The 16,469-nt window shown below is 40.1% G+C and overlaps 1 protein-coding gene across 3 annotated transcripts in view; it reads left to right on the top strand.

The window, feature by feature from the left end:
• LOC134099536 (E3 ubiquitin-protein ligase rnf213-alpha-like) overlaps positions 1-16,469 on the top strand; it is a 104,214-nt gene that overhangs the window by 25,492 nt on the left and 62,253 nt on the right. For all 3 annotated transcript variants that reach the window (XM_062552431.1, XM_062552430.1, XM_062552432.1), the window contains exons 14-22: positions 2,581-2,777; positions 8,966-9,204; positions 9,777-9,988; positions 10,497-10,661; positions 10,773-10,956; positions 13,758-13,816; positions 13,906-14,086; positions 14,906-15,004; positions 15,173-15,265. In XM_062552431.1, the coding sequence (XP_062408415.1) occupies positions 2,581-2,777; positions 8,966-9,204; positions 9,777-9,988; positions 10,497-10,661; positions 10,773-10,956; positions 13,758-13,816; positions 13,906-14,086; positions 14,906-15,004; positions 15,173-15,265 (1,429 nt within the window). The remainder of the gene's footprint in view (positions 1-2,580; positions 2,778-8,965; positions 9,205-9,776; positions 9,989-10,496; positions 10,662-10,772; positions 10,957-13,757; positions 13,817-13,905; positions 14,087-14,905; positions 15,005-15,172; positions 15,266-16,469) is intronic.

Below are 16,469 nucleotides of genomic sequence, written 5' to 3'. Positions count from 1 at the left end.
GGATGCCACACAGGGCTCTAAAGGTGGCATCGAGCCAAGACCAATGGCATCCGGTGCAGTCATGTCCGCTAGCATACGAGCAACACAATCTGGCCGAAATGACAGAGCTGACTGGAAAGCTGCTGATACAACATTGGTGAAATCCTTGCAGTGTGGTAGATGCACATATTTTGTCCCGGGCACAGAGTGACAAAGGAGGTTGGTAGGGCCCGCCGCTGCCGCTGGCGCCTTCAGCTTCAACTTTGCAAGCGCCCTGTTTTAGGTTGCTCTTCACCGTCAGAATGTTTACGTTTAGTGCCTCGCACATAAACGTTAGCAGACAAACCCTCATTTGGACACGCTGTTAAGACGTTGTTGATGAAGCTCAAGTGGCATGATGCTACACTCCGGACAGGGATTAGATAGCGCCTCTCTGAGGTGTTACACGTCGGACAACGGTTGTGTCCGTCAAGCATGTCCATCCCAGCCAGGCATTGTTAACAGAAAGCAGAATGCTCCATAGCTCCAGACGAGTGGAGAAAACAACACAAAGCCGACGAAGTTAGGCTAGGTCGTTAGCGCCAAATGAATCATTCAACAGCATGCTGGTAACACGGCAACGCAAGTTCAAGAGCAGGGAAGGCTAGCGTTACAAACGAGGGAACCTTGGAAGCCAAAGGTACTCGTTTGGGAGCAGAGCATGATAAGCCAGGCGAGGGAACCCTGGAAACCAAAGGTACTCGCCGGCAATATAATGTTTACAAGATGTAGCTGACTTACCTGCCTTGGAAGTCCTAATTCAAAATGCTCGCTCAGGCTATCTTTGGCACCAAACGAGGGAACCCTGGAAACCAATAGGTACTCGTTGTGCTGACGGTAAATCCAATCGTAGACTACAGTTAGGTGGGGAGCAGAAAGCTATGCCCAATAATTAAGCTGCACCAGTCTCTGGGAAAGTTCTCTACCAGGCGAGAATGAAAAAAAGATCATGACGTATCAGTAGGTATATATATATATATATATATATCAGGGCGTCATGAGGTCACGAGATGACAACCAATCAATAAGTTCTCGTAGCCAATGCGCGGAGCGCATGATATCTTTCACTCTGTTTCCGCCTCTGGCTGTCTGGAAGTATGAAATAGAACTGTAATTTCTGTTTACATTTATTTTTTGAATGTGTCTTGCATTATCTGAACACAAGTGAGAGACACAGCTGAGACACAGCATGGTTATTCAAGATGTACAGAAAGAGACATTGCTGACCTTGTGTTTAGATTCTGCTTTTGCTAATGTCACATTCATGATAATTCCCATAGTTTGAGAGACATCAGAAGACATTAGTCTTTACACAACAAAATATGTGTGGTCAAATGCATCTCAGAACACCACAGCAGGTGCTTTGAGTGATCATATCACAATGTGTCTTGGTCATTGCTTACAGTACACTTGTATTTAGTGCCAGATACAGTGGGGAGAATAAGTATTTGAACCCATGCTAAAGTTGACTAAAAAGAGGAATAATCATCTTATGGAAATTGGATCCAGGATCCTATGCATCCTCATAAAGTCTCCTTGGCCTTTGGAATTAAAATAGACCTCACAAACCCTTCACCATACCTAGAGATTGGCATGGTGTTTTTCAGTTAACCTATTATGTCTTTTGACAATGTTTTGAAATTGACCTGTACTGAAAGATGTTGCTGAGTACTTACACGTGTCCAATAGGCACCTTCGCTCACCCCCTAGCATTCTGAAGTTCTCAGTATCTCGTTTTAAATGTCAGGGCCCTCAGAAGTCTGCCAATGCAGTGTGGAGTTACTTGGAACCTTTTTAATGGTGTAAAAATAGCAATTTAGCTGCATAGGTTACATTTTGCCACCACAATTGCTGCAAGCCTAATACTAGCTCGGCTGAAAATGGCATAATTCGGAATGTTAGGAGGTGAGTGAAAGTGCCTATTAGGCTGCGTTCAGACTACCCGTGTACCTACCTAATTAGGTACAGTGGTACAACCTGTGTAACAACATGTACTATCAGGTACTATCATTGTACTTGCATTATGTATTTGTGGGTACCTACATATAGTTGTTACATTGTAATACTGATTGCTTTTACAAAACATTTTTCATCAGAGGCAAAGGGCTGACCTGAGACCTGCTGGATGGGGTAAATCTGGTCAGAAAAGATTTGATATACAAACCATTCCTAGCTCCCACACATATATAATATTTTATGAATAACATATGAACACATCAGAATACTGTAAGTACTGTATACCCCAGAATTCTACACTAGGCATGGTGAAGGGTATGTGGTGATGTGGGGCTATTATCTGGATGCATAGTATGCCTCTACGATATTCATTCACAAAGGAAATTGGTGTCCTCAAGGGTTAGATATTTCATTCTTAAATTTTTTTTTTTTTTTTAAATAAAAAATAAGACATTAAGATCAATTTCCAAAAGATGATGTTATATTCCTCTTTTTAGTCAACTTTAGCAAGTGTTCAAATACTCACGACACTCATTGTATGTGTGCAATTTTTTTGCAAAGCTTTTTTCATCTTTTAGAAAGTACTTATTCTTTTCTTTTCACTAGCTGGCATGAGGGGATCGGTTCCGTGTTTAGTGGTTCAGTTTCCATATTTAAAGAAGGAGGATCCCCTGCCTACACTTACATCCTCTCAAAGAATGGTAAAGAGGAAATGGAAGATGTTACAACAAAAGCATGGTATGACTTCTTTAAAGGTTTTGCGTACCGAAGACTGTTCAGAAATATTGAGGACACTGACAAAGGTAAATATATATAATTTGATTTGTTCATTCACAAAGCATAAACCATCCTTCATTAGAATGCACACAGCAACATTGGTAAAGACAGTGAATAATTTAATGACCCACAGAGTTAGATAAGATGATGCATACCCTTCAGTCTGAAGCTCGTATTGCTTACAGTCAGTACATGCAAGTTTAAATAGTGCATATTAAGTTTGCCATAATAACTTTTGCTTTTGAGACAGACATACAGTAACACTCAGATATGAGCTCAGATAGTGTACTCCGCGGGGGTTCGTCCCCCGAGAAATTTTGAAAATTGAGCTGTTAAAGATGCAGTTTCAACGTAGTTTGAGCAGGAAAGGAAGGACATTCGTTGGGGTCCTCCTCATCATATTTTAATAACAAATAAAGCTATTTTTCCCTCACTAGACCTAGACCTATTTATGGGGATTAAGAGGGGAACAAATCGTTTTAACAGCGACCTCACACCCAAACATTTTTTTCTGCCCGTGACATGATGAATGAATGCATCATTTCCAGGTGCCACTCTAATCCCTAACTGTAAATGGATTAATCCAACACAACTCCTCATCCAATTTTCAGTGTGCAAGGAAATCATGCAAACTGAATGCATCTAGCTCTTCCACTTGTTTTATACCCTATGGTAGCTAGCAGTGTTTAGAAAAGCCTGTTGACTACTGTACTAGTAGACTTAATGGAACAAGTTCATGGAAAATGAATGCTTGTGCAGAACGTGTTTCGATATAGCCTACAGAGCCTGTAGGTTACGTGAGTAAATGTATCTCTTTGTTATCCAAATTAACTGTCTTAAAGTTAGCGAGTTACACAGGTTGGCTGTAGCTAACAGTCAGTTCAACAGAGGGGGGAAGAATAGAACACTGATGTCGCATTTGCAACAATTTATTCCGACTCCACAAGGAACGCCAGGTTAGCAACAATATTGCAGTTGCAACTGCTTAGCCTAGAAATCCAGACGCTCCTAGCGACAGCAAATCACGTCAGACTAGTGGCTGCTGATGGTGGCATTCAATTGGAACCTTATAAAAAAAACTCGGGCGATTTGGTAAGGCACGGAGATCCGGAGCTATCCTCAAGACATCCGGGGCTATAGCCCCCAATGCCCAGGTCTAACGACGCCACTGCCCAGGACCAACAGGGGCAAGGAAAAACTCCCTTGTTTAGGAAAATAACTTGGGCAGATCCACGGCTCAAGGGGCTAACCCAACTGCCGGGGATCGTGCTAGTAGATGGAGCATGCAAGTGTGTGTGAGGGGCAAGGGAATCTTAAGGGCAGGCATGTGTGATGTCTTGGGTGGAGTGGTTGTGTGGGACTGTTAAAAAAGGGGGGCGGGGGTAATAGTGGTGTACGTAGGGGTTGGAGGGTTAAGGGGCAATGTATGTGTGTGTGGGGGAAGTGTGCATTTTTGTGTGTGTGTGTGGGGGGGGGGAGTGGCATACTGATGATCAGAGGGTGGTTTGCAGTGTATTGTATGTATGCGGCTTAATAAGAAGCTGGTAAGAAGCAGTGTGTGTATGTGTGTGTTGGGGGGAGGGGGGGAGTGACCAGTGTGCCGTGTATGTGGGGGAGTTAGGTTAAGATGGGGCAGTCAGGTGTGTGTGTGTGTGTGTGTGTTTGTGTGTGTGTATGTGTGTGTGAGAGAGAGAGGAGGAAGAAGGTAATAATAATAAAGACATTCATTGAAAAAATAATTGTTATAATAAATAATAATAAATAACAGACACAGACACACAGACACACACACACACACACACACACGTCACATACACATACTGTACACACTGACCCCTACTGAGGCAGAACTGTGGTGGCTACACACACACATACAGTACACACATAAGCACACACACACACACACACATACAGATGATACGGGTTGAGAATGCTCCTTTTTTTCCTGCACATCGGGAATGCCGAAGGTGCAGTATTGTAATTAAAACTGCAACCGCAGGGGGGCAACATATGACCGCCCTAATAACATGCAGGTTCGGCTCATGCCGGAAAAAAACACTCTGGTCAATGGAGAGGGAGAGAAATGCTTATTAGGCCTACCTTCTTTCAATGAAACAGCAGTGTCTGCTCAACTTATCACGGATATGCTTCATAGGCTAAGTCACAAAAACGAACGCAATGTTTAGGACAATTAGCTAAACAGGGATGCTTTTGCTAGCCAAAAAGTAGGCTAGTTATTTTGTACATTTCCATTACATTAACTTTCTAAAGCATGCAGTTTAAGAAGGCTTGTGCGTGTTACATCTACATAAAAAGTGAATGTTACATTTAACCCCGCGCTCTGCTGCGCTGTGAAATCGGCTACAGCATTGCCGGGACATTCTAAAACTCTTAACATGAAAAAGCTTAACGTGAAAATAAAGATAATGTCCATAATGATTGGAATTTGGATTTGATATTTTGAGAGTTTTATGTGCTTATGAGAAGTAATATAAGAGAGAAATTTGGTGATCATTGGTCGTTGTTTTCCAAACTTATTCCACGTTAAGCCTTTTTGTAGGCAGCAATAGGCCTATGCTTATGAAAAGAAGAGGAATGCCGGTGCAACGCAGATGTCTTCTTTTGTATTTATTTAAAGGCAGAGACTATTTGTACCCGGGTGCAAATAATCAACATTACTATTTACACCCGGGTGCAAATAATCAACATTATCTCCCTCAACAATGGAATTCTCTTCTCTGATTGGCTGATGGGGTGGCCATTAACTTCGTATAACCTGCTACCTTTGAAGTAGTTCCCGTATCACACTTGAATATTAATTCGCCAAACTCGTTGCGAAGTTTAAATGAACTGTCACGTTGCATCCAAGCTGAAATACAGACGTGCAGAACCGTAGTAACATTGTAGCATATGACGGAGGTGGATTGTAGCTAGTTGGATGCCATGTAGGCTATAAAAGTAGCGATCTTTCAAAGTTAAAGTTAATCAGAATCCTGGGATATGCCCGCTTGACAACAGGAGAGATAGAACTAACGACTGGCTTTTGGCCGTAGCAACCAGCCATTTAGAACTAACGACTGGCTTTTGGCCATAGCAACCATCCATTTAGAACTAGTAACGGCAGTTTTGTCCTGCAAGTAGAAAGTTGATATGTGGCGGAAAGTAGTCCCACAGTCAAGACAGTTTTAGCGATGTTAACGGACGCAACGGTGGAATAAAACTATGTTCTAAATATACAGGTTATGAATACAAACGGGAGATAAGCGGGATAACGGCCTTCGAGGTCGACCGGTTCGATGGAAATAATGGCACGGCGGAGGTAACTCCGTCTCCGTGCTTCGCACGTCGCCGGAGTTCTAGACCTCCACCTAGCCATTATTTCCATCGAACCGGTCACCTCGTCGGCCGTTATCCCTTACTTACTATTTACACCCGGGTGTAAATAGTGTAATAATCAACATTACTATTTACACCCGGGTGTAAATAGTGTAATAATCAACAATACTATTTACACCTGGAAGTGATTATACAAATATTAGGCTAATGAGTGGTCATGTGGTAGCTTGATCAAAGGCAAGCTATAGTTCAAAGAGTTGTTTTCTGTTGTCTTCCAGGCAGCGCTGCCACTGTTGACTTAAAGGCACTTAATCCTACTCCTAACCTTAACCCTAACCTTAACCCTAACCTTAACCCATGCCTAACCCCAGCGCCTTCCAGGCAGCGCTGCCTTGAAGACAACGTTGGGGGCTCAAAACACCAAGAAACCTTTCTACTCACAACTACTGAAGCCTACTTCTACTTCTACTTCTACTTCTACTTTCTAACTGTACTCATAACTGAAATAAAATTAGTCAATCTTTGACAGGTTCAAAAAGCACAAACTCTTATTTGCCGTCGTTCGTACCTTGGCATGCAAAAAAAAAACATTGCTTCGGTTGAGAATAGAACCTAGGTTTCCAGAGTCGTAACCCGACGCTTATCCGCTGCACTATTCTCCAGTTGCAATATGCGTGAAACTACTAATCTTTGAATCACGTGTTATGGTTGCTAGGTAACGGTAAATAAACTAAAAGATCGTATTTCTTGCTTTTGCTTACAAACGGACGGCTTTACCCGTTCACTGAACAAGGTTTATGGAAATTTAGCACCACTTTACCATCTAAAATATTGTTTTAATAATCCTAACTTGTTAGATTTAGGATTTAGGTTGGCCATCTCCTGCCAAGATGGTCCCGCTATGTTGGATTTCAGGTTTGGGTGCAAATAAGAAAATGCCTCCATTCCACTATTTACACCCGGGTGCAAATAATCACTCCGTTATTTAAAAGGTGCAAAACATTGACTAACGTTTCGACATTACAAACGTCTTCATCAGAGTCGTATACATAAGTTGTTCATCATAGCTGTATACTTCTGTCCTGGCCTGGTTGCACCAGATTGTCGCACAACAGAAGCGCGGAGAACTTTCCTTTGTAGGCCTATGCTTATGTCAGATAACGTCCATGGAGTTTGGGTCCGAGTTTGTGATAGTTTGATGTGCTTATCAGAAGTAATATGAGAGAGAAATTTGGTGATCAATGATCATTGTTTAGTTGCATTAAACCATGTTAAGCTTTTTCCTTTCAATGGGGCAGAAACGCTTCATGACATATAACGTCCATAATAATTTGAGTTTGGGTTCGATATATTTAGCCTATAGTTTTAAGTGATTATGATGAGCAATATGAGAGAGAATTTGGTGGACATCGCTGTTTAGATACATTAAACCAAAGCCTTTTTCTCGCCATAAGCGCCAATGAAGAAGACAACGTAGCCTAAATGTGAGATATCTTCTATAATCGTTGGATTAGTTTTTTTCACAGGTTTAAGTGTCCATGACAATATATGGTCATGAGAAGTTTGGTGATGATTGACCGTTGTTTTCCGCCCTTAAGCCACATTAAGCGTTTTAGAATGTCCCGCATAGGGCATGACTTGACGTTTCATAGCGTTCAGAATGATCTGTTTTGTCGCGCTGTCCGTTTCTATTTTCATGTAGGCGCAGCACTTTAGGCCTACAGTATATAACACTACCCATTGTAACAGCATTGTCTTTTGCGATCATTCCCCCTCCCCCACACTCGTCTAACCAGTTATTCACCTATGCGCATTGAGGACGACTGCCTCCGTGTCACTGAGCCTGACACTAATTATGTAAATGTGAAAATGTGTGTGAATGCTGATCCACGAATTCACATAGAAGTTAACTTAAAATCTTGAAAAAAAATATAGGCTAGCTCTTTTCAGCAGATATCGCAAACATAAAAAAGATCCGCAAAACTAAAACATCTTTATTTTTTTTATATATATATTGTATATTTTAAGAGCAAATTTGTCCTCTCACTGGTGGGTTCCGGAGTGGATGACAGAGCGGGAATCGAACCAGGGTCGCTGACATGCAGTGCAGGCGCCTGAACCACTTGCGGCACAGCTGTGGTATTTAAACCCCGGAACGCCTATGCCTAGTTAGTATGCCATACCCCGCACTCGCCCTAAGACCTGTGGCGATAGGGCGTTTGCTGCTGCAGCCCCCAAACTGTGGAATGCACCACCAATGAAGGTTAGGTCTGCGGGCATATACTGACCTTTTTAAAGGGAGGTTAAAAACCCACCTCTTCAGGATGGCCTTTTTAAACCTGTGACACTACCTTTTTAATTTCTTATTTTACTTATGGCCTTTTCTTTTATTATTTCTGTCTCTTTTTTATCCTTTTTTAAAATGTGTATTTTATGCCTGACTTTTATTCTTGTTTTTGTATTTTATTATGTACTGTAAAGCAGTTGTGATTTTATCTGTAAAAAGCGCTATACAAATAAAATACTTACTTACTTACTTACTTACATGAGTCAGTCGGTACCGGTAAATGTACAGGGGTCGGTACCCAACCCTAGTCACAACATGTAAAGAGGACTGTGTTTGAGTTTGTTTGTCAGGAGATAGTTGAAACTACCCACCTAAATAAGCTAGGTCAAACTAGGCTAACAGCAGGAGCGTCAGGCTGAAATACTGCACACACACAGACGAGACAGGAATGCATCATTTTATCTAACACTATCTAAGATAGTGAATAAGCTAATTTTCCAAAATGTTGGCAAGTTGCAAAATAGTATATGTGAAATATATGTGTTGTCAGAAGAAAATAACACTTACCTTAAAATGTACCATCTAATCCAGTTCTTTACCAGTTCGATGACATTTGCATGAAGGACCCGAGTTGGATAGGCAAAACTACAAAGATTGACGTTGTGCGATTCAGCTTCCTTAAGACTGCAATGCTCCATTTGATGAACTGCTCTAATGCAGACTTTCCTGACTTACAAAACACATTAAAATGTTTTGAGAGTTGTCTAAAGAGAAGAGTGATTTATGGCCCAAATTGGAAGGATGAGAATATACTCCCACATACTCCCAAGGTTAGTACATTTATTAAAATATTTTTTTTTCTATGTACTGTACCACTTGAAAGTCTATACGGTACTCTCAGTCACAGGAGATACACTGTATATTGCTGTTGTCTTGACTTAATTGACAGCATTGAACAAAAAATAAAGTTTTTCTGTTAATGGATTATACTGTAATTGAGCAATCAGCCATGTTGAAAAAAAATATCGATGTCAAGTTTCAGAAGTCAACACTTCCACAACTCCAAACAGTATTGTATGATGTTTTGCATCCTTTGAAAACCTAAACCAGCCTATTAGGATGTAGTGATTCTCAGAGTGGATTTCACTAAACATGATCATTCTAAGTGGATTTCACTTTATATGTTAGTCAAATACATATAATTTCATTTGGATTGTATGATTTGTTAATATAATGACATTGTAAGGTAAAATATACTTTGGTAGTACGTATATGTTTTATTTAATATTAGAATACACCCAAAATGATGAATGATATGATAAATGATAAAGCTTTCACTTTTGCTTAAAGGTTTTAAATGATAATGATAAAGCTTTTGCTTTTGCTTGTGAAATGTTCCTAGAACCTTACAGTGGCTCTTGCAATAGCTCTCGAGGATGCAGTGCAGATGCAGTACATCCAGTCACCAATTCAAAAGGTTCTGGTGGCTGCAGTCATTGCTAAGCAACTTGGACTTCACCTTAACAAAAACACAATTGAACATGTTTCCAAAATTGTGAAAATGAATGGCAACCTTCAAGGGACTCTCACAGGCCTTGATGACTCAGTATGCGCGTAAGTTATACTCATTCAAGTTTATTTATCAATTAATTACATATTTATTTAAAATGATCATTCGATCCATCTGTGCTTGTATGTGCATGTATATGAGGCTAATGCAACCATGGGCACGCACGTGTCGTATTTCACATAAATTATTAAGGCTCTCTGGCAATATACAAAAGTTTGTGCAAACACAAACACACACACAAAAATGCACACTGAAATTTGCACTGGAATTTGTACAAACACACAACACACACACACACACACACACACACACACACACACACACACACACACACACACACACACACACACACACACACACACACACACACACATCCAAACACCCACTAGCACAGATTCACGGTAGTGTGTCCTCAGTCATAAACCTGAGCAAAAACATGTTTTTTTGTTGCTGAAACACACAAAAACAAATACTATCTGATTTAGTGTAGTAACAGCTACAGCTGAAGTTACAGTAAAATTACATTTATTTCATGTGATTTGCTTCCTGCAGTTGCTTCGCCAGTGCTGTACAGTATGTTGTAAACATGACAAAGAAATTGTCACCAAAGTCACCAAAGGAAGTTGTGTGGCTTGCAGCTCTGTTCTATGCTGTCTGTCCAACAGAGTATAAACAGACGCTTGACATCAGTGGGCTTGACTATAGCTCAGCAAAAGGGTAATAATGTTTCCACCATGGTATCTTATGAATATTAGGCTACTAGATAACATGAGTGATGTAAGTTATGTAGGCTAATATAAATATATCCTCCCTTCTGTTTCTTTTCAGAGATCTGGTAGAAATTGTTGCCACCTTTTCAGTGAAGATGGGAAATCAGAGGGCATTTGCGTCTACAATTTTAAAGACATTTTCTCCAAGAGATGGTGATCCACAGGTTTTGTCCAAACTGAACCTTTCACCAAATGATCTCTTGGAGCAGTTATTAAAATGGTGCGGTCTTCATGAATTCCATGTAAGTCAACATATTTGGTTCATATACTGTAAAATGGGTCATCAATTACATTACATGTAGCGGGTTCAGCTACCACTGGCATTATATATTTGTTTTTTGTTTCTTCATTATATTTCTATGCTTAAACTAAAATTAAGTTGCAGGTGCTCCTAAATGAAAAAGTTTAGGATCACAGAAAAAAATTTAGGAGCACTATGAAATTTTCTTGAAAACCTTCCTTAAGCAGGATACAGATCATTCACAGCAGTGGCAATCATAGTCTCTGCTCAAACCCTACACACACAGAAAATGGCTTCTTGTTTCTATTTCATATTTTGAATTCAGAATTTGTATACATTTTGTTATCAATTTATAGCATTTTAGGGTCTGCATAATTACTTATAGCTTAAAATATTCAGTAAACTGAATACTTCATATTGATTACACTTGTCTTTAATGATATTACAGGGGTGGTGTGTAGGTCTAATTGAGTGCCTGTCACTTTAAGATGTACGTGAACATAATTAGGTTTCATTCGGTTTTAGGAAAAGAGTCAAACATAGTTCAAGGATACATCATGTTTTCATTAAATAACTTAAATGTTCAAAAACTAACAAAGGTAAAGACAAATATTTCTGGTGTAATAGAAAAGATGAGTGTCCACTGTCCAGTAACGTTAACTTCTATGATTAGGGAGCCTACCATGGCATGGCATCGTGAGTTGTCACTTTTTCCTTGGTCAGGTTTAATTGGCTGGGTGCTTAACTTACTCTACCATGACTCGTCTTGGAGTTTGGTAGGCTATATCTGTTATATCCAATGAGTGACAACCAGTGCTCAAAATAAAACGTTACAGTATTCTCCTGATAACGTTAGTGGAATGGATTTAATGTGAACGTAACCTCCATACAAAGACGCAGAGTGGCTATATGATGCGCACATTTGCAATGAAAATGTTCCGCCTTTTTAAAGCAGGTGTAGCCTACACCAAATCGTGGTTAAATCCATCATTTAGACAACAGAATCAGTCGGATTTCTTTCATAGAAGTCAACCAGGCCTATGTCAAATGCAGGCTGGGGTGAAGTTAACACGGTTTCCACACCGTGTTTATCAACCGTGATAATAATAATATTTGAAATGAACACGGTAATTGTAGGCTATATAGTCAACATTCTTATCATGGTTCGCCGTTTCAACGGTAATCGCTACAAAGTCACCAACTGATAACGAACAGATTGAAGAAAAAGAAGAATGGTTTTGGAGTGACATTTCTTGCGTGTGTGAGAGACAGCGAGGTTGGTGCTGAAAGCGTGAGTTTCCAGCCAGGAGCATTAGAGTTATGAAATTTGTATACAGATGCGCGGAAATTGTACTAGCCTATACTTTGATCCACTTGGTGTGGATTTTTAGGAGCAAAATGTGAATAAAAGGGTTGAATTCAGTACTCGCACCTGTGCTCCCATTTCATATTTTCAATTAGCACTAATATATATTTCCTCGCATTTGCGACGAGGTGCTCGCAGTGTACAGCCCTGCCTAGGGGTGTCACTAGGAGTGTAAAAGATCCAGGGCTTTAGCCCAGCAATGTTTGTGGGTTTTTTTTGTATAGGGGTCTGGGGGCTCCCCCCGGGAAATTTTGAAAATTGGGCTGTTAAAAATGCAATTTCAACATAGTTTGAGAAGGAAAGGAAGGTCAATCATTTGGTTCCTCATCATCATATTAGCAAATAACAAATAAAGCACATTTCCCCTCACTAGACCTAGGCCTACTGGTACTGAGTGGCTATATGGTATTTATGGGGCACCTCACACTCAAACAATTTGTTATGCATGTTATGAATGAATGCATCATTTTCTGGTGCCACTCTAATCGCTAACTGTAAATGGATTAATCCAACACAACTCCTTGTTCAGTTTTCAGTTTGCATGGAAATCGTTGACTACTAGACTTAATTGTTGGGATTGAATTGATTAGCACATCACATAATAACATGTTATTGAGTTTTGGTAACTTGTGTCCTCGGAACAAAATCTGACAGGAGTTTTGGAAGTAGGCTGCAGAGACAGCAGTTGGATACATACCTGGCATAGAATGCATACTGTAGGTTTATGGTAAGGTAAAAACAACGACTGAAATGCAGCGTGGAAACCATTGAAGCTTCCTCTGAACGTGCTGGTTCGGGTGCAGAGAGACCTGTAACGTCTCCCTGAGGGGAGTGAGTTGAAGAGTCTGTGGTTGGGGTGGAAACAGTCTTTGATGATACTGTGCGCCTTACACAAGCATCACTTGACCATAATGATACCAGCCTCCAATGCAAATTAATCAAGAGACAGGAGAATATTAACTATGCTGCTCGACAATAGTGCAGATGTCTAGGCAAATGGATGACTTCGGACAAGTTGAAAAGAGGACAGAAACAGATAGACAGATTCGAACAAAGTAGGATTATGACTTCACATCAACTTAAAACTGAAGATGCACAGTGAATTAAAGCAGGGGGAGAGTTTGGGTCGCCCCTCAGTGGACCCATGCTCCACTTGTACACAGCAGAGCAGTAGTATGGAGGGTTTGCCTTTTGCCTGAAGAATACCCGGCAGGGTCGAAATCTTTTTTAAACATTAAATATGGGAGCTTAAGCAGTGTTGTGGACATCACACATTTTTTCACTGTAGAAACTTTCCTTTGTCCTGCCCCTGCCAAAAGGTGGAATGTGCACACAACAACTTTTTTTAAACAGTAGTACTGTATGCAGGTAACTTAAGAAAAAAATGAAGATTTAAAGATATTTCCTTATTTCTCATTCATTAAACTCTTTTGCAGACTTTGCATGAGGTGATTGAAATAATAACCTCAATGATCAAGCCATGGGTGGAATCAAGGTAAAAGCATTTGGTTTTGTGCAATTATGCAAACATTACACACATGTTTGATAATTATAATGTGCACTGACTGTTTTTCTTTTTCTTAGTTTACATAGCAGTGTTTCCCTTGACAAGGTGAAGACCGACATTCTGTCCTGTTTGGAGCTAATGATGAAAATCATTCAGAAGTCAAATACCCGATGGACACATCACATTAAGAATGTCTACTCAGTTCTGCAACTGTTAAACTCATTCAGTGGCTGTCTGAACTGTATTGAAGGTGATAAGGTAAATATCAGTTTATATACTGTATACGGATATACAGTACATCTAAATTATCTAAAGACAAGCTCCAATGAAAACAGTTTTAACTGAATGATGTAGTTGTAATATAGCATTTAAGTGAAATGAGCACAGAGATTTGGTTTAGTGGTTTAGTTTTTGCACTCCTTGCAAAATATCAATTCTGTTTTTTTGTTGTGTTTTTTGGCTCTTTGAACAATTACTAAGGATTTGTAGTTATAATAAGGCTGATATTCCCTTAGAAAAGGATATTTGGAACCTTTACTAACAAATTCACACTCTGTAAGTGTATGTGATCATACACGCACACACGCACGCACGCACGCACGCACGCATGCACGCAAGCACGCACACACACACACACACACACACAGGTGGAGATGACCAGTGAAATATATGCATAGAGTGAGCCTACAAATGATGACAAGTTCAAAAGGTTGCATATTCCTCAGTTTATGAAGAGACTTTTGAAATGAATAGACACAACACAAAGAATACTCTAACGAAGTTGTCTGCAGATATGCTGCCCCTTCCTGTAATGTAATCAACCATCTACATGTTTGCACCCCCTCCCTGTTTAAGCCACCATGGTTACTATCACTGAGAGGCAAAAAGAAGCAACATTTCATTTGAATCTCAAAATCGCTCTCTGACAGCTGTCCATGCTTTCCCCTATATCGTATCAGTGTTATGTTAACGTGTGTTAACATATTAGGTAACAAACAATTGTGCTTCTCAACTGGAGGGGGACCCCAAACAATTATTCCTTAGTGCAGCTTTAAAGCAACTTTTTTTCATTTTCAGCATTTGCAGCCACTAAGAAAAGCTACTCTTTCTGACATCATTCCTCGTATGATAACATGCATCAGAAAGACGCTTTTTGGCTCACAACTGGCACTTGAGGTAGGTAAACTGAAAAACAAATAGTATCTATTTTAACAACAGTGTTGCATTCAATAAGAAGATTCACAAAATTGAGACTCCAGCCAAGTTGCAGATGTCTACATGTTATGCTGCCATAATAGTGTTCCCATATATCACTCCTACTTCTGTTGTACATTTATTTTTCAGGACTGGACCAGACTATATGAGATGACATCTGATATATGGCAGGATGACTGGGAGAAGAACTTGACAGAATTATTCATAGACAAACTCCAAAACGTAAAATACTGTACACTGGACAAAATTGTTTTTTTCTATTTTTCATCTTTCATGGTCAAAGATAACACCCAAGATTCAATGTAGGCATACAATTCCAGGGTTCTAATTCAGATGGTAATAAGAGTACGTGAAGTAACACTAATTTAATTATTGGTTAAGAGGTTAAAACAAGCTTAAACAATGCAACACTCATGCTCTAACCCATCAGTGCTCATGGAGCAGGACCACAGAATCAGCAGCATGTCCTGGGGCCTCATTTATAAACGATGCGTACGCACAAAAGAATGCTATAATGCGAGTGAAAACAAATTTGCGTTCGTTAACAGGAAGCATTTTCATTCCCTCAATGTCCAAGGACACTGTATGTGACACGGACATGTTGCTCATAATTGTTGTCACCCGGTGGCCTGATTCATATTGAGACATACTGTACCAGCGTTGAGCGCAGACTGGATGCTGGAGCTGCGCGCGATGGTTGGCTTCTATGTGCGGGTGAATAGTGTTTAAATCTTGTGTGTAAATCCTGAAAGAATTTGTAACCATTTTTCGACCATTTCTAGACATTCAACCTTTTACTCATTCAAGTTATGTTGTAGGTGATAGTGGGTATCCGCTGAAATGGTGGCTGCTCACGCCATTTATGAACTCCCAAACAGTCGTTTTTTGTCTTTACCTCTGTTTTCGGCATGTTGTCCACAGATATCAATATTCATTAAGGGTGTTTAGCTGAATATTTATAGGCAATTATGGGTGTGTCTTGAGGTACGCACAGGTGGCACAAATTTAGAGTAGAGCGTGATTTCTAAAGGGAAATTGGCGTGGAACATATGTGTGCGCGGTTTTATAAATCAGAACATTTCTGTGCGCACGCACTTTCTGAGTTTTGTGCGCACGCCATCTTCTGGCGTACATCCTGCGCAAAGTAAATGAGGCCCCTGGGCCCCTATGAAAGACTGAACCCAGGAAAGGATTGGAGCACACAGATTTTAAACGGCTTTTAGTTTTAACATTTCGAGGCAACAGCGTCTGCATCAGAGTCGGACCAACAAACCTATTGTGCCTTACAGCTTTGTAAAATCACTGTTTTACTTCCACCAAATGTAGTGTAACTGAGCTAAAATTCTTCTTGAATTTCCCCTTGGGGATCAATAAAGTATCTATCTATCTATCTATCTATCTATCTAAAAGCCATCTTCAGCCATAC

The sequence above is a fragment of the Sardina pilchardus genome, chromosome 13, assembly GCF_963854185.1.
Source record: "Sardina pilchardus chromosome 13, fSarPil1.1, whole genome shotgun sequence".
NCBI lineage: Eukaryota > Metazoa > Chordata > Actinopteri > Clupeiformes > Clupeidae > Sardina > Sardina pilchardus.
The sequence above is the reverse complement of the archived record's forward strand: the minus strand, read 5'-3'. Positions and strand labels throughout refer to the sequence as shown.